The following is an 18354-nucleotide window of genomic DNA, read 5'->3' on the forward strand; positions in this document are numbered from 1 at the left end:
CATCAGGTGGCCAAATTATTGGAGTTTCAGCTTCAGTATCAGTCCTTCCAATGAACACCCAGGACTGATCTCCTTTAGGATGGGCTGGTTGGATCTCCTTGCAGTCCAAGGGACTCTCAAGAGTCTTCTCCAACACCACAGTTCAAAATCATCAATTCTTCTGCGCTCAGCTTTCTTTATAGTCCAACTCTCACATCCATACATGACCACTGGAAAAACCATAGCCTTGACTAGAGGGACCTTTGTTGACAAAGTAATGTCTCTGATTTTTAATATGCTATTTAGGTTGGTCATAACTTTTCTTCCAAGGAGTAAGCATCTTTTAATTTCATGGCTGCTATCACCATCTGCAGTGATTTTGGAGCCCGAAAAAGTAAAGTCAGTCACTGTTTCCTCTGTTTCCCCATCTATTTGCCATGAAGTGATGGAACTGGATGCCACAATCAGTTTTCTGAATGTTGAGTTTTAAGCCAACTTTTTCACTTTCTTCTTTCACTTTCATCAAGAGGCTCTTTAGTTCTTCTTCACTTTCTGCCATAAGGGTGGTGTCATCTGCATATCTGAGGTTATTGATATTCATTGAAACATATATCCTATCATATGTAAGATAGATGGCCTGTGAGAATTTGCTGTATGGTGCAGGGAGCCTAACCCAGTGCTCTGTGACAATGTAGAAGGGTGAGGTGGGGTGGGAGGGAGGAGGGAGGTTCAAGAGGAGACATATGGATACCCATCATTGATTCATGCTGAAGTATGGCAGAAAGTGACACAACATTGTAAAGCATTTATCCTCCAATTAAAAATAAATTTTTTTTTTTAAGAAAAGAGATCCTCACTTGTACAAATATCAGAATACTATTCTGCAGTATTTCCTTCTAAATATTTAAAGTTCTAAATATCTAAACACATGCTTTAAAAATATTTAATATGATTGGAATTGAATTCTGTTTGGTATATGACGTAGGCATCAAGATTTATCTTTTACGCTATGGGTAATCAATAGCTCCAACACCATTTATTGAACAATTGCTCTTTTCTCAATAGGTGGCAATGCCATCTCTCTCAAATAATAAGATTGTAAAGGTCTATGTCTGGGGTCTTTATTTTGTTTCATTAGATATTTTATTTATCCTATGCTAGTATTTTACTGCCTTTATTAATACATATTTAAAATAAACATTAATAGTTGGTTGGGAAATTACCCTCACCTATTTCCTCCTATTTGTTTTTCATATAAAAATTTTATAAGCATGCAAATTCCTTGAAATATCCTATTGGAATTTTGGGTAGATCTATTCTATTTGATCCTATTCTGTATCTACTTGATCTATTCTAATCAATTTGTGAAAATTTTTCTTCTTTAATTGATTCCTTCCATTCATGAAAATGGTATATCTCTAATCAAGTCTATTTAAAAGATTTTTAAACTTTAAAAATTTTTCCATAATGGTCTTATCATTTATTATGTTTATTCCCAAGAATTGTATGTATGTATATATATGTATGTGTGTATGTATATAACAGCATTTATCTGTTGCCCGTAAATGGAAGAACAAATGAGTCTTGTAAATTAGTCACCCTTCTAAATTCTCTTATTCTAATAATTTTTCTACAAATTCTTTTGTGTTTCATATGTGGATAATGATACCATCAGAGAATAATAAATTGTGTTCCTTCTTTTTCAGTCCATATTATCTTCAGTGTACTGTGTGTGTGTGTTTGTGCGTGTGTTTTATCTTATTAAGCTGTCTAGGATTGATGGCTTAATTTTGACTAGAAGTATTTATAATGAGCATTTGTATCCTGTCCCTCACAAAAGATATTTCTAATATTTCAGCTAACATCTTTTCAGCTCTCAACTGCTAAATTACCTACCAACTGATATTATTAAACAACTCTGACATTTTCTTTTCAAAAGTTCTATGGTGAGTTTCTCCCTTTGTCACCCAGGCAAATCACAGCTTTTCAACTCAGTTTGGCCAGGGCTCAAGTTCAGGCTTTGATACTAAACAACTACTTGAACTTAGGCCAATGCTTACCCGGTTGCCTTCCTGAGCTTCAGCTTCCTCATGAAAAATGAAGTTAAGGCTAATAATCCTCCATTTTAAGGAACTCATTCATTACAACATTCAACTCATTAATAGGAACTCTATAAAATGAAAAAATCATCTTTATATTTTCTGAAACAAGTGGAAGATGCATACATTTTGCATACCAATATCTACCATGTTACTTTTCAGCATCCCAAAGTGTAAGATTAAATCTTCTTAACATATAGACTCTTAACTATTTTAGTCTTTGCTAGTCAGGCCTAATTTCATAGTAACAGGCTACCTTCTTATAATCTCTTTTTCATCTTTGGTATTGAGAGTGACATTTCAAGGCACAGTGATTCTTTTTGTTTAATTTAACTATCAAACACTAGAAGTTTAGCACCCTCTCTTAAAAGCCAGCCAGAAGCTTTTGACAGATGGACATTTAGCACCTGAATAATTATCCTTCAGTTCTCACAAATCAGTTATTTTGAAAGTTCTATGACATATCCTGAGGGATCTAGTAATATCTACTCATTTTAAGTGTATTACTGCTGTATGACTGACCATGATTTTTGAGTTATTTTAATGATAAAGCAATTTACAGCTTCAAGGACTAGTGACTATCTTGTCTTCTTATATATAGATATATACTGTGTATATAAATATATATATATAGAGAGAGAGACAGAGAGAAGTGTAATCTCTTTCCCTGAAATAAACATTTTCTTTACTTAGTGTAAAACTTTGTCTCCCAGGCATAATTTTGTATTTTTCTACATATTTAATAATCTCTCTTCAATGAGGCATAGTCCTTTGAAGCCATTTTCAATGATTATTAGGTGTCAGATTCAATTTAATTAAGTCTAAAATTCAACTCTTTGTTGCTCTGAATACAAGTAGCAAATTCACAGTTCTCACCATGACCCACATGGTCCTCCTTGATCTGTCCCCATTTCCAAATAGCCTCCAGCTCACTTCATCCCAGGCCATTCATCAGCTTGCTATTCCTCAAAAATAACAGACTTGCTATTAGGTCGGTGTCTGTGCATTTGCTTTCTCTATAGCCTGGAACACTGGCTCACTCCCTTACTTTCTTCAGGTTTTTACTTAAATTCTACCCTATCAGAGGAGTCTTCTTTGATCACCATTTACAAACTCTCAAATATCATACTCTGAGTTCTTAATTTCTGTCAGTTTGTTTTATAGCACTTCACCGTATTGAACATATTTATCTTTGCCTGATGTTTATTCTGGCCTTTCCAATTAAAACAGAAGAGCCAGAATTTTTCTGTTTTATTCAATTCTTTTACTCCAGAACTTAGTGTTTGGTTCATATTTAGTGTTCAATAAACATTGGTTGAATTAAGTAATTCATGTTGAGACAATCAGGTGCATAGGTGTTTTCTATGTAGAGTTAGGTCACAAGGCTCCAGTCAACATCTGCAGGAGACTGGCACAAACCTTTTAGTCTCTACTGAAAGATTCATTATGATTTTCAAAATGTTGAAATGTAAGAAAGAAGTGCATTGTTAAAAAGATTAAATAAAATAATGCATGAGAAGTGTTTGGCAGAATGCCAAAAGTTAAATACTCAGTAAATGTAATAAACCTATTTCCATCTAAATTCCTCCTTTCCCATTTCTCTGCTGTCATAATGGAAATGTTGTCTTTAGGCTTATTGTTGTTCAGTCGCTAAGTCGTGTCTGACTCTTTGCGACCCCATGGACTGCAGAACACCAGGTTTCCCTGTCCTTCACCGTCTCCCAGAGTGTGCTCAAACGCATGTCCATTGAGTCAGTGATGCCATCCAACTGTCTCATCCTCTTTTGCCCCCTTCTCCTCTTGCCCTCAATTTTTCCCAGCATTAGGGTCTTTTCCAGTGTGTTGGTCCTTCTAGTCTTTTGTATGATTTAAGGCAAAGTCTTCCATTTGTATCTTAGAGTTTAATCCACCCTTGCCTTCTCAGAGACAGCATTTACCTTCCTTCTTCCTCTCATATCCTTGTTTTGCATCCTACCCATCAACCCTAAAACCTGGTCCACCCAGAAAGGGTCCTTAATGATAACTGACACAAAGTCACCCTATTATCTTGAGGGGGCACTTCAGAAGAAGTGATTCATCATCAGATGTTTGCATACTGCCTATCCTCGCAGATTTATAGAATCACTTACCATTTTCTGAATGTCCAATGCTGCATAATTTCTCTCATCTCTTACGTTTTGGCGTATGTCAGTTTCTGCCCAGAATGCCTTTACCCTTTGACATTCCCCAAGGTATACACAAACACAGTCACACAAATATATTCACGCAAAATGAGATTAGCTAATTCGGATTTGCCCTTGAGGTCTTAGTTGTATCCAGCTTGGATACAACTCTTTCATTGTGAAGACTCACTGAGTCCTATGAAGTGAATGTCCCCCCTGTGTTTCCACTGCAGACACTACATATCTCTATCAACTGTCCCTCTCTCCTTCTCCTTCTCTTTGTCTCTCTCTCTCTCTCTGCATCTCTCTCTCCCTCCCACCCGTCCTCTTTCTCTGCCTCCCTCTCTCCCTTCCCCACCCACTGACTTACAGCTACTAAGCTCCTTGAGTACAAGTATTTTTTTTATGTAAATCAGTGAAACACCAAAGTCTACATGAGAATTGTGTTTGTACTCAGTCGCTCAGTTGTGCCTGACTTTGTGACCCCATAGACTGTAGCCCGCCAGGCTCCTCTGTCCATGGGATTTCCCAGGCAAGAGTACTGGAGAGGGTTGCCATTTTCTCCTCCCGGGGATCTTCCTGAGCCAAGGATCAAACCTGCATCTCCTGCATTGGCAGGCAGATTCTTTACCACTATATAAGCTACACTTTTAACTTAAATTGATAAATGGAGGGTGTCATTAGAAAGCTACAAATTTGCTTTCTGGTAGTACTGAAACCTGTGTGTCAACCAACAAGTTGCTGCTAAATTAGCATTAATGTGCTAGCCAAAGGCAGATATGCTTAAGATAAGCATTTCTTACTTCAACATTTATTGCCTATTCCTGTTTGTTTCATATTAGAGAAAAAGTGACTGGAAAATGACTTAATATATCAGAAACAATGGGAAGGAGACTTTAGTACTAGTATTTATAGTGGTAATATTGACAATACATACAACTTAATACATGTACAGACTTTCACAATTTTCAGAGTGCTTTTATGGCTTTAGAAAATACTAAAAACATTGAACATCTAGGGAAAATCTAAGACTGAATGCATCCTTTGGTTATTTCTAACTAGGCACCTGATTGGCCTTATGACAATATTGCTAGTGAAAATTTTTCAACTTTATGCTATCTGTTTTACATTGAATTAATGCATCCTATTAAAATAATACAGGTGTTCAAGTATACATAGGATATATGCAAAAAAAGACTTATATGGAGAACAGTATAGAGGCTCCTTTAAAAAGTAAAAATAGAGCTACCAGATGATCTAGCAATCTGACTCCTGGGCATATATCTGGAGAGAGCCGTAACTTGAAAAAAAAATACATGTACTTCACTGTTCATCGGAGCACTATTTACAATAGTTAGGACACAGAAGCATCCTAAATGTTCATCAATAGAGGAATAGATAAAGAAGATGTGGTACATATACACAGTGGAATATTACTCAGCCATAAAAAAGGACAAAATAATGGCATTTGCAGCAACATAAATGGACCTAGAGTCTGTCACACTGGGTGAAGCCAGCCAAAAAAAGACAAATATCACATGATATTGCTTCTATGTGGGGTCTAAAAAAGGGGGGTACAAATTAACTTATCTATAAAACAGAAATGGAGTCAGATGTAGAAAACAAACATGGCTAACAGGGGCTAAGTGGGGATAAATTGGGAGATTGGGACTAACATGTACACACTACTATGTATAAAACAGATAACTAACAAGGACCTCCTGTATAGCACAGGAAATTCTACTCAATACTCTGTGATGGCCTATATGGGAAAAGAATCTAAAAAACAGTGGCTATGTGTATAACGGATTCTTTGCTGTACAGCTGAAACTCATACAACACTGTAGATCAACTATACTCCAATAAAAATTATGTTTCATTGAAATCCTCCTCCCATCACCAAGTTAGAAATAGACTCTTAGTTATCATAACTTACCATTTATCATTTACTTTTGTCTTCTGGATAGAAATGATGCCTGCTGTCTCCTAGTTTTCAATTGACATTTCTACCAGAACTCTCCATCATTATTGACAGCAACGTTCTCCTTGTTAATTGCCCAGCAGCATATTGAGTGACTGACTGGCTCTCTAGGGAAGATTTGAAAGGCATTGGCATAAAAGGGCAGTGATAGTGAGGTACAATACTCTCTGTCTCATGGTAATGGCACCAACTAACTGCTTACTTAGGCTTGTTCAGAAAAGAATACATGGATCTTTTACCTGGACTTTTCACTTTTTATACTGATGTGTTTAATGTTAAGTCGTGAAAGCTTTCAAAAATGTTCTACATGCACCCAATAGTTGTAAACACCCTCTTACACTGTGCCTATAAAACTCCATCTATGATCACTCAATGGAAAAAAATGGATAATTTATATTAAAAATGGACATATAAGCATGGAAAACCAATGAATCAGTGGTATGTTCTGGTTGTTTCAAAAATGAGTAGGCAGCTCCTAGAGTAATGAAAAGATTTTTTAAGTAGAAGACTTGGCATGCTCATTTTAAACAGTATAAGTTTCTTTTGACATTCAGATGACTAGAATAATAGATAAAATATATATTTTCATGAGATCTGGGCTCTTAAACTGATTTTCCCAGAGACTGCCACAGGGAATTCAACAAAGAGCACCTGGAAAGTCTTTGCAACTACATAATAAGGGAGTAGGTCTGGATCAGTAGTTATTGATATATGGAAATCAATTGATAGTAGTTATTAATATATTGAAAGTTTTTTAAGTACTCTTGTCTGGGTCCTACCCTGAGAAATACTAATTTCATTTGTTGTGGCACATCAGTGATTTCTAAATTTGTCTGAATCAGAATCATCTGGCAAACTTGGTAGCCATACAAAGCCCAAAGTTATATCCTAATTCAAGGAACTAGGGCCTTGCATACTTGATTTGCTCTCCAGGTGATTCTGATAACATCCTAGTTCAAAATCACTGGTCTAGCATTCAGCATCTGCTGTTGCTGCTGCTAAGTCACTTCAGTTGTGTCCAACTCTGTGCGACCCCATAGATGGCAGCCCATTCAGCTCCTCTGTCCTTGAGATTCTCCCGGCAAGAATACAGGAGTGGGTTGCCCTTTCCTTCTCCAATGCATGAAAGTGAAAAGTGAAAGTGAAGTTGCTCAGTCGTGCCCAACTCTTAGCAACCCCATGGACTGCAGCCTACCAGGCTCCTCCGTCTGTGGGATTTTCCAAGCAAGAGTACTGGGCATTCAGCATCAGACATTTTTAAGTCCTCCAGGTGATACTCCCTAGATGCAGCCATGGTTGGGAACCACTGATGAAAATAATATTTAGGATTATTCCAAGTCTGGCAGGAATAATAAAATTGCTAGCTTTTATTAAACATTTATTGTATATAAGGTGTTGTGCTAAGTATTATTTCACTCAGTAATCAGCAGACTCTGAGAAATAATACAATCTTGCATTTAAGAGAATGGAGAGTTCATAACTCAGCTAAGGTGATGTGACTAGGAGGTAATAGACTGAAATCCAAGCTGTCTCACTTTAGATATCACACAATTAACTATGACATCAATAACCTTTTGGAATTATAAGAGAAATTGAAAACTCTAAGTTGGGAACACGTTAGAAGGTAGTGCTTAAATTATTTTTTATACTTAAAAACATACTTGACTTGTAATTATATAATTAAAACAAAGAAATCATTTTATAAATAAATGGAGAATATAGGGAAAGTGTTTATAAATTAAAAGGAAGTCAAAAGTGGACAGTTTTAGAGAAGCAGCTTCAATTTGAATTATTCTGTTTATTCCAGAAAGGAGACCATAAACTGCTTGTACTAGTAGTACTTGAGGAGTGAACATAAGAATTACATATAAAGATATTTTGTCATAGTTATATTGAGGAGAAAGGTGGCAAGAATTTCAGAGGAAAGAAGAAATGTGTACACTTCTTTGAAATGGTTCCAATTGTTAATAACTCAATGAAATGGGGGGGGGGAAGCAGTTTACACTCCATAACACTTCTTTTTTTCTCCTTTCATGTTTGGAAAGATATCAGTTCAATACCTTTCTAGGCATGGAAAATGCATTGGCCACTGCAGTTAGTCACACTTGGGTCTGTGAAGGGGAGAGAGAGAGCCTCAGTCAAGTATTACTATGTTTTTGGTCATATAAAAAGGAAAGTGGTACTTGGGAGACAGCCCTGCCCCTCTCAGGACACAGCCTTTCTCAGGTTTGTGAAGAGGACACAATGGCAGAGTGCCAACACTGAAATGTTGGAAGAAGGGACGTTTCCTGCCACACACACACACAAAAAAAAAAAAACCAAGGGAAAAAACCCAGAAAGAGATACCAAGGGTCATTTTGCACAATAGCAAATTTAATTACTCCCAGTTAGAGAAGGGGACACTTGCACATTTTATAAACTGCCCTTACTAATGAGCAAAGTTTGCATTTATTTTTGTTGATGTTATTTCCTGATTGGTGTTTACACTGATCATTCACTGTACGGAGAACACTGAATTTTCAGCACTCTGGAGAGTCTGTGAGATGGTTCCTGATTCTGATATTTTGGTATTCACTATATGATGTACCTAAAATGTACATATTCAATTATGTGAAGATTGAGTGTGTGCAGAGAACAGAATAATTACGCTGCCAACAAGCCATTGTGAGCCCTAAATGTATTTATATTTCAAATAATGGATGGTTCTGTGGTAACTCCCACAAAGACTAATTTTAGGACTATTTTAACAGTGAGTAAATGACGTGTGATCTTTAAGTAATGTAGTAATATTAAAAAAGGTACAGGAAAAAGTATATATTATTCTGAAATTCTCTTGGTTTCTCCAAAACATTTAACATGGCAGGAAAATACTAATTAAAGGAAGACAAATAAAAATTGAGTTTGGATTGTAGTGTCAAATGTGACTAATTTCTGTGGACTAATAATGATACAACATGTTTTAGAACACATTGGTACTGGAGCTGTGTTCTGTTCAAAGTGGCGGAAAGGCAAAATTGCAAGCAGGTGCTTATGGTGGAAACCACTGAAGATAACCAGAGGCTTGTAACAGAAAAGGTAACCCAACCTTAACTATGGTCGGCTAACTCAGCCGTGGCAAGGGGGCTTGCCTTGATTTCCATCTCGGACCACTTCTGGAAATCTTCATCACAGAAGCAGCAGCAACACAGCTACAAGCTGGAGGGAAGATCTTTAAGAAGAAACTTTGGGCATTCTCCCTGCTATGATCCACACAATACTTAATCGTATGTCAGGGAAAGAGACTGAATTAATCCTGATATTGGATCTTCGCCCAGATCCAGTTTTTCAGCGTCGCGTACATACACCATTCAGGGCAACTTTGCCAGCTTTGCCAGGTCACATCCCTTTTTCTCTGGAAGCTCCAGCATGGGGCTCATCGTCAACAAGCTCTGATAATCAGCCAGGAACCACCCAACTCCATTTCTCCAGGAGGACTGAGGCAAGCGGGAGGTGAAGAGGAAACCTCGGGGGCAGTGGGGGGCCTTGGAGGGAGGGAGGCGGGGGCAAGGGAAGGGGAAGGATCAGGAGGACAGGTCTGACTCCTGACTGGCTGGGGTGGTTGTGGAGAAAGTCACAGCTCAGGCTCACCAGTCAGGAGCTGTCCAACTTTTCAGCAGCTCCGGGATCAAGGTTCGGGTGCCCTGGACCGAGGAGGCGGCTCCTCTGGCCGCCGCTGCTGCTGCTTCTGCAGCTCCAGCTGCTAACAATTCCTGCTCTCGCCGCCGGCGCCGGGAGGAAGGAAGGGAAGAAGAAAGGGAGCAAGACGGCACCGACCATTGGCGAAGCCGCGCATCGCGCGCCTTAGTCTTGGAGACTTGGGGAGCCCAGGAGCGTGCCTCTGGCACAAGCACCGTGGAGGGAGCCCTGTCGTGTTCTGTGACCTCTCCCTCTGGCAGAGCCCCCTTTCGGTCGTCTGGAGCCTCTGGCGGCTTCAAGTGGGAAGCGGAGCCCAGCCTCAGCTCGGCTCCAGAAGCGGCGGCGGCGGCAGCACCGGGGAGGCGCTCTGGCCGGCGTGGTGAACCCAGCCGGGCAGCAGGGCGCGGAGCCGCCAGCCAGGATGGAGGCAGAGGGCAGCAGCGTGCCGGCCCGGGCGGGCAGCGGCGAGGGCAGCGACGGCCCCGGCGGGGCCGCGCTCAAAGCCCCCAAGCACCTCTGGAGGCACGAGCAGCACCACCAGTACCCGCTCCGGCAGCCCCAGTTCCGTCTCCTGCACCCCCATCACCACCTGCCCCCGCCGCCGCCGCCCTCGCCCCAGCCCCAGTGCCCCCTGCAGCCGCCGCCGCCCCCCCTGCCGCCGCCCCCGCCGCCGCCGCCCGGGGCGGCCCGCGGCCGCTACGCCTCGAGCGGGGCCACCGGCCGCGTCCGACACCGTGGCTACTCGGACACCGAGCGCTACCTGTACTGCCGCGCCATGGACCGCACCTCCTACGCCGTGGAGACCGGCCACCGGCCCGGCCTGAAGAAATCCAGGATGTCCTGGCCCTCGTCGTTCCAGGGACTCAGGCGGTGAGTGGAGAGCGCCCCCTCCCCTATTCAGGCAAGGGGTCACCTCCCCAGCTCTCAGAGTCTCCTCGATGGTCCATTTACCCATGCCTTCCTGGACCCGGGGCCAAATTCTATTCTGGGAAACGCGGGCGGGCCAGCAGGGGCGTGTCTGTCCTTGCTTGAAAGGTTACTATTCAGGTGTGTCTAAGAGACCCCAAAAGTACGGCATCAGTGTTGAGTGTGCATGTGTGTATGAGAGAGAGAGATTGAGCGTCCCAGTCGTGTAGATGTAGACCACCCACCCTCTCCCCTCCCCACCCACTTCCACCCCACCCTGGCGAGTGAGACTTGAGCAGGCGAATTCCGATTTCTCTGGCTGGTGAAGGAGGAAGGGGCGGGGGCGGGGGGCGTTGAGCCAGAAAAACACCCAGTAATCTGTCTACAACCCCAGAGTAAGGCGGGGTGGGTGGCGAGGCAGTTCAGACTGGGGCAGGGGTGGGGGAATGGGTGGGAAAGCTTGGTCCCACAATTGCAGTAAAAGCTTGAGAACAACTCTAGTTTCTCTCTGTCAAGTCGGGAAGTAAATTGAACAGCGAAAGGGGAGAACAAACACGTGGGTGACTTGGAGAGTTTGGAGCAAAATGTTCAGCAATCCTTAGGAGAGGGAAGGAGGGAGAGATGGAAGGAAAGGCGGGAGCGAGGACGCTGTGGGAGTTACACTGTGTCGGTGTGTGGTGTGTGCAAGCATGTGTGTATCGAGTGGTCCCTGCAGAATCTCGGGAAGAAAGCACCTCGTTTTAGCAGCAGGCGAGTTCATAGAGATCTGATTACAGTGATTTTCCCCTTAACATAAAGTGCTCCGGAAGACGGGGCATGGAAGTGGCATTTCACCGGAGTTTTAATAGATGCCTACCGCTCCAACTCCAAGAAAATATTCCAAGAGCCAGATACAGCTGCTCTGAGGAGTTAGCTCCAGATTCTCTCCAATCAGGAACGGTGGTGGAAGTTGGGCCCCTTTTCAGTCCCTTTCCTGGCAACCGGGAGCAGCTCCTCCCCGGCCCCCCCACGCTGTCCCGGACCCTCAAAGCCACAAATCCCCTCCCCGCCCACGGACAGGGGCGCACACAAATGTTTCAGGAGCTGCGGATCCTTGGCACATCTAATGGCAAAGCAGGGCTCTCATGACCTATCTTAGGCTTGGGCAGACATTGATGGACTGCAAGCGCAAGCCACGTATCTGTCTGATGGGTAACTGTGAACTGTACATGGGGTTGGGTGTGGAAACAGGAAAACCTGAGGCTGGGATTGTTTGTCCAACGCTAATTGACAGTAGGTTGGATTTATTAGAAAATCTTAATAGTGTCCAAATATGTTTTTCTGAGTTTCCTTCATCTCTCTCTCCCTCCATCCATCCCTCCTCCCTCTTCCTTCCTTTCTCCCTCTTTCTTTCTTTTTCCTCCCTTCCCTTCCCTTGTCTTCGATTCCCTTCCTTTCTCTCTTTAATGAGCGTCTCTCTGTGTTGTATACACTATGGTCAAAGGGAATCCAGCCAAATAGAATATCCCAACCCTGATGTGCATGCGCGCTCCTCATACCCTCTGCCTTCCTCTTAGCTCCAGAAGGACAGACATTGTTCCTGGTAATGTCATTGTACCTGTTAGATAAGAAGAGTGAAAATTATAGTTAATAATGTCAGTTCAGATCAATTTAAATGCTGAAGATTGGCGTGATTAGCAGACATTCATAAAATTAATATGCAAGTTTCATTTTTACAGTCCAGACTGCTAAAACCCACAGGCAGCTTTTCCCTTTGAACAGGTGGGTGTTCTCCACTTGGGCTGAACAGTTTATATGTGGGTCCCCAAAATGGAATAAAGGCAAGCATGGCAGTTTGTATGTTTGACCTAAGGATAAAAGATTTTTATGAGACTGAGCTCTTGCTGTATGGTTTAGTCTCTCAGTTGTGTCCGACTCTTGTGACCCCATAGGCTATAGCCTGCCAGGCTCCTCTATCCATGGGATTCTCCAGGCAAGAATACTGGAGTGGATTGCCATGCTTTTCTCCAGGGGATCTTCCCGACCCAGGGATCGAACCCAGGTCTCCTGCATTGCAGGCAGCCCCCTTACCAACTGAGCCACCAGGGAAGCTGCAGCCATTAGTAAACATTAAATAAGAATAAGAGTTCTAGCGTACTTACTCTGTGGGTTGATTGACTTTGTAGAGCCTCTTAATTAACTTCATTTTTTAAAATAAAATAGAATGTTTGAGAGGGTGGAGGGAGAAAAACGAGCTAATTGGAATAGAGGTATTGCATTGTTGATTTGAATTTTTTTGCTCTGTTCTCTACACTGATTAATTCTTCTGTTTGAAATTTGTTAGTTAAATGGTTCACAGAAAACTAAGCTATATAACATTTACACATAACTTCCTCTGTGGCTCACCTGATAAATCATTGTTGTTCTATTTAAGGATCTTTACATCACTTATGTATTTTCCAAACACTTGAACATTGCATTTCAAAATTTCTTTAATACAGTTGCTTTTGCAAATAAATGTGTTTTTCAAGGAAGTGTGGTTATTACTTGCATTCTTTAAAGATAACAGTAACAATGCTTAAAAATTATCCCCAAATTGCATTCATTATTTGAACCCATAAACAACACTGAGATGGAACGGCACTATGTCCACTTTATTGATAAGAACAGTGAGACCCAGAGGATGTGAGTAACTTGTTCAGTAATGCATGGCCTTTGAGTGTCAGAGCTAAAACTAAAACCTAAGTCTCCTGACTCAACAAAGGTGATGGTGCTGCTAAAATAAATGTGTGCAGAACCTGGGGTGTTGACAGAATCAAGAAAGATATGAAATGGAATATGAAGTTTATATTGATTGATACTACAGTTCATAAAGCCCAAATGAACCAAATATGAAATACGGTTTAAATCCACTTTTAAAAAAATGACAGATAGCATAAGCTATGGAAGCAGTGAGAGATTTTAACCCTTATTTTTAACTTCTGCAATCCTGGCCATGACACTTGTGTTAATGATTACAGAAGAAGCAAACCAGTGTATCTGTTGACTTTATATAATAATATAATGATAAACATAAAAAGCAAATTATCAGAGAATCACATATAGTCAGAAGATTTCAGGTTGTTTTCAATGATCTTCTAAGATGAAATAAGCATGTGAGACATGTGCAAAGAGTATATGTTTGTGTGTGTATTCCTGTGTGTGCCGTCATCCAAGTGGAAGACTTAAATTGTCTGTCAAGTTAACGTCTCTGAAAAAGCCTCATGGATGGATGGATGAATGATTCCCTATGGATTATAAAAGAAAAATATGTCTTTTAAAAGGCTATTTTTAGAATGTATAGCAGCATTTCCAGATATTATGATCTTGACTAAAATTCCGAGAATTAGTTACAGTGTGTAAAGCAAAGAGAAAGATGTATATACTTGGTTGAATGAAAAAAATTGTATAAATAGGAAGGAGGCAATCCTCAGACATTTCATGATCCATTCTTTTGATTTCATCTGGAAATGTAGGTATGTTAATAAATTTTATATTAAATTATATCTAACAAGGTAGATCCATTTTTAAAAAATCAGTGTGAAAGGAATTTGAAATAATAAAATTACCAGAAGAATGCCTTTATGTTATCAAGAGAACCAAAGGAAATATTTTTAAAATTAGCACTTTTTAATATACATATGTATCAAATTAGTCATTTTAACCAGTAGTTCCTCAAAGTATAACAACTGTTTAAACTGATAAATGATTTACTTATTAGATTTCTTTTTACACAACAGAATATTTTCTTTATCAGTCTTTTCTAAATCTGCAGGAGCTGTATATTCTCAGTAACAAATTAATGCTCAACATCATTAATCATCAGAAAAATGCAAAGTAAAGCCACAGTAAGATACCACATCACAACTGTTAAAATGGCAACTATCAAAAACACAAGAAAATAACAAATGCCGGTGAGGATGTGGAAAAAGGGGACACTTGTGCACCGTTGGTGGGAATGTAAATTGGTATAGTAACTATAGGAAACAGTATGGAAGTTCCTCAAAAATTAAAAATACAAATACCATGTGATCCAGAAACTCCACTCTTGTGTATTTACCCAATGAAAAGGAAAACACCAATTTGAAAATGTATATGCATATGTATGTCCATCGCAGTATAATTTATAATAGCCAAGGTATGGAAACAGTCTAAGTGTCCAGTGATGGATGAATAAAGAAATTGTGATGTAATAGATGACGGAATATTATTCAGCCATTAAAAAAGGAATGAAATCATGCCATTTGACAACATGGATGGACCTTAGGAACATTATGCTAAATGAAATATCACGGAGAAAGACAAGTACCAAACGTACCAAAATGTCTCTTTTACACGTATAATCTAGAAAAATAATAACTAAAACAAAAAATAAGCTCACAAAGAACAGACTTGTTGCTAGACATGGGGAGTTGCTGACAAAATTTCATATTTAAATTTTAATAAGTAAAGACATTAAGGATATTATTTAAATATTTTGTTAAATGAGAAAGCATGGCAAAACTAATGTTTTTCACATTTCCTATACATATTGGCAAAACAGTATCCAGTTCAATTCAGTTCAGTCACTCAGTCATGCCCGACTCTTTGCGACCCCATGAATCGCAGCACGCCAGGCCTCCCTGTCTATCACCAACTCCCGGAGTTTACTCAAACACATGTCCATCAAGTCAGTGACGCCATCCAACCATCTCATCCTCTGTCATCCCCTTCTCCTTCTGCCCTCAATCTTTCCCAGCATCAGGGTCTTTTCAAATGAGTCAGTTCTTCACATCAGGTGGCCAAAGTATTAGAGTTTCAGCTTCAACATCAGTCCTTCCAATGAACATCCAGGATTGATCTCCTTTAGGATGGACTGGTTGGATCTCCTTGCAGTCCAAGGGACTCTCAAGACTCTTTTCCAACACCACAGTTCAAAAGCATCAATTCTTCAGTGCTCAGCTTTCTTTATAGTCCAACTCTCACATCCATACATGACTACTGGAAAAACCATAGCCTTGACTAGATGGACCTTTGTTGGCAAAGTAATGTCTCTGATTTTTAATATGCTGTTTAGGTTGGTCATAACTTTCCTTCCAAGGAGTAAGCATCTTTTAATTTCATGGCTGCAATCACCATCCGCAGTGATTTTGGAGCCCAGAAAAATAAAGTCAGCCATGTTTCCACTGTTTCCCCATCTATTTGCCATGAAGTGATGGAACTGGATGCCACGATCTTAGTTTTCTGAATGTTGAGTTTTAAGCCAACTTTTTCACTTTCATCAAGAGGCTCTTTAGTTCTTCTTCACTCTCTTCCATAAGGGTGGTGTCATCTGCATATCTGAGGTTACTGATATTTCTCCCGGCAATCTTGATTCCAACTTGTGCTTCCTCCAGCCCAGTCTAAAAACAGTATTAGACCCTTAAAAAAAAAAAAAAAAAAAAAAGCACTGATTTCAACATTTCTGTGTGTTCTGAGACTTTTGGTGCATCAGAAGAAAAATATCATGAATCCATTACATTTTTCGTTCTGAAATTGTATATGTTCCAAGTATGGGATGGAGAGGTGTGAGAGGAAGGAGGTAGAAGCGAGAAAGAGGTAAGAACCTATCTGCCAAGCATGGAATATAGGTAAGCCCTTCTCTGGTTCTGATTGAAACATCTTGGTCCTGTCGCCCACTTAGGGAGTAGTGATAGGGAAATCTATAGCCTGCAATATCCACAAGATACATTTCTCTAAAACTGTGCTAACTCTGTGGAAATGTCAAGATGGGGAGGGACTTAAATTTAAGCTAACCTGGGCTACCACTGCCCAGCTTTTACACTTGAAGAAACATGTATCCTGCAGGGTTACATTACTTCACAGAATAGTTTCTTGGAAGAATAAGAACTACAATTTATAGCTATTTTATATCTCTCATTGTGGCTATGTTTTAACAATGACTGTCCCTGTTTCCCAGGTTATAGCCTGAAACCAAAAGTTTAAAAATTACTTTTAAAAGGCATTTGTGAGTAAATGGAATATTCAGATATTGGCAAGAGAAACCACTTCAGAAAACAAAATGCTCTTTCTCTTTCCAAGTTGGATGCATCCATACACAACACACACACACATACATCCAGTAATGAATTGGTCACTAATTTCTATCTCCAAACTTTAATGTGGTTTTCAAAAAGTATCTTGGGAAGAGTTCTTAAGCATCATGCAGTATAATAATCAAGAAAGACTAAACTCTGTTAGTAAATGTTGGTAGTTATTCAAAGGCCTCAAATCTAAGAGGGTTATAATTATGTCCCTCTTACAGCTTATTTTCCATCTACAAGTTTAAAAATATACAATATGTGAGTCTATAACTTGATTGCTGCTAGTCCGGGCTCATAGCAAGAATGTTGCTAAGGGATTATACCAAATAGCACTTTATTATATTTCAAAAGATGTTGTGGTTATTTTTACTCCGAGGAACATTTTCCTACATTTAAAAATAGGAAATCTAAATTTTTCCAAAAAAGAGGGCATTTTACTTTTTTTTTTTTTAATTCATCAGCTAAATTGATTTGACCCCATACACTCACATACCACCATCACCATGACCCTTAGCAAACCACTTTGGAAATTAAATAAGAAACAAGGTATGTTCTGTCATCTGAATACACATTTAGGCATTTGTTGATCTGTTTCAGTGTGTGTTGTCACTGTTCATCAGTGGTCTCAAGCCAGTGATATTTTTAGGCTCTTCCTCTCCCTTAACTCTTAAATTTCAGAGACATCCAAGATCTTTTGATTCTACCTCAGAAATATCTCTTGTATTTTCCATTGTCATTTTCCTGGTTCAACTCTTCATCATCTGTCTCCTAAACTGTTGCGATAACTTCCTAAAAGGTCTCCAACTCTGATCTCCCCTGACTGTAATCTATTTTACACTCCAAGCCACCCAACCTCATCCCCTTGTCTGAAATGCTTGAATGATTTCTTTTTGCCTGCAAGACAAAATCTCAATTTCTGAGTCTGACTTTTTGAAGTGCTAGCCCAGTCTCTTTCTCACAGAAAGTCTTGCTATCCATCCTCTTCTGTCAACCCGATAAACATCACCACACTGAACTTCTTGCCATGTGCTAAGCTCTCTCTGCCTGTTCACACTTCTTTCTTTCTGAAGCTTTTTCTTGTTTCTCAATTGTTTTCCCCATGCATCCCATACATCACTGCCTCCATATCTGTTTGAAAAAATTCATGAAACTTTTCAAAGTTAGTTTATATATTACCACTTGAGTAGACATTGGTACTAACAGAAGAATCCTTTTCTCTTCTGGGCTTCCACATTGCATTTTTGCATATATCTATATTCTAGCAGCTACCGATTACAGTTTTGTATCTGTCTCCCTCATGAAGTACAGTAGGACCTTGTGGAGAGCATGGTTTATATAGATGCTCATCAAATAATGAGCTTTTAAATGAGGAAATAATAATAATGAAACCTTGCCTTTTCAGTCTGTGCTCTCTGAGAGGGTATATTTGATTTCCTTAATAATCTCTATGAAATAACAGACCTGGTGATATT

The 18354-nt window shown here is 40.0% G+C and overlaps 1 protein-coding gene across 3 annotated transcripts in view; it reads left to right on the forward strand.

Annotated features, from left to right (window-relative positions):
• Positions 1-18354, forward strand: part of PDE4D (phosphodiesterase 4D) — a 1564000-nt gene that overhangs the window by 587741 nt on the left and 957905 nt on the right. Inside the window, exon 1 of one of the 3 annotated variants that reach the window (XM_043887124.1) lies at positions 10166-10766. The exons of the other annotated variants lie outside the window; for them this stretch is intronic. Within the exon in view, the coding sequence (XP_043743059.1) occupies positions 10318-10766 (449 nt within the window). The 5' untranslated portion in view covers positions 10166-10317. Of the gene's footprint in view, positions 1-10165; positions 10767-18354 lie in introns of those variants that run through there. 3 annotated transcript variants of the gene reach the window in all.

Source organism: Cervus elaphus, chromosome 25 (assembly GCF_910594005.1).
Source record: "Cervus elaphus chromosome 25, mCerEla1.1, whole genome shotgun sequence".
Taxonomy (NCBI): Eukaryota; Metazoa; Chordata; class Mammalia; order Artiodactyla; family Cervidae; genus Cervus; species Cervus elaphus.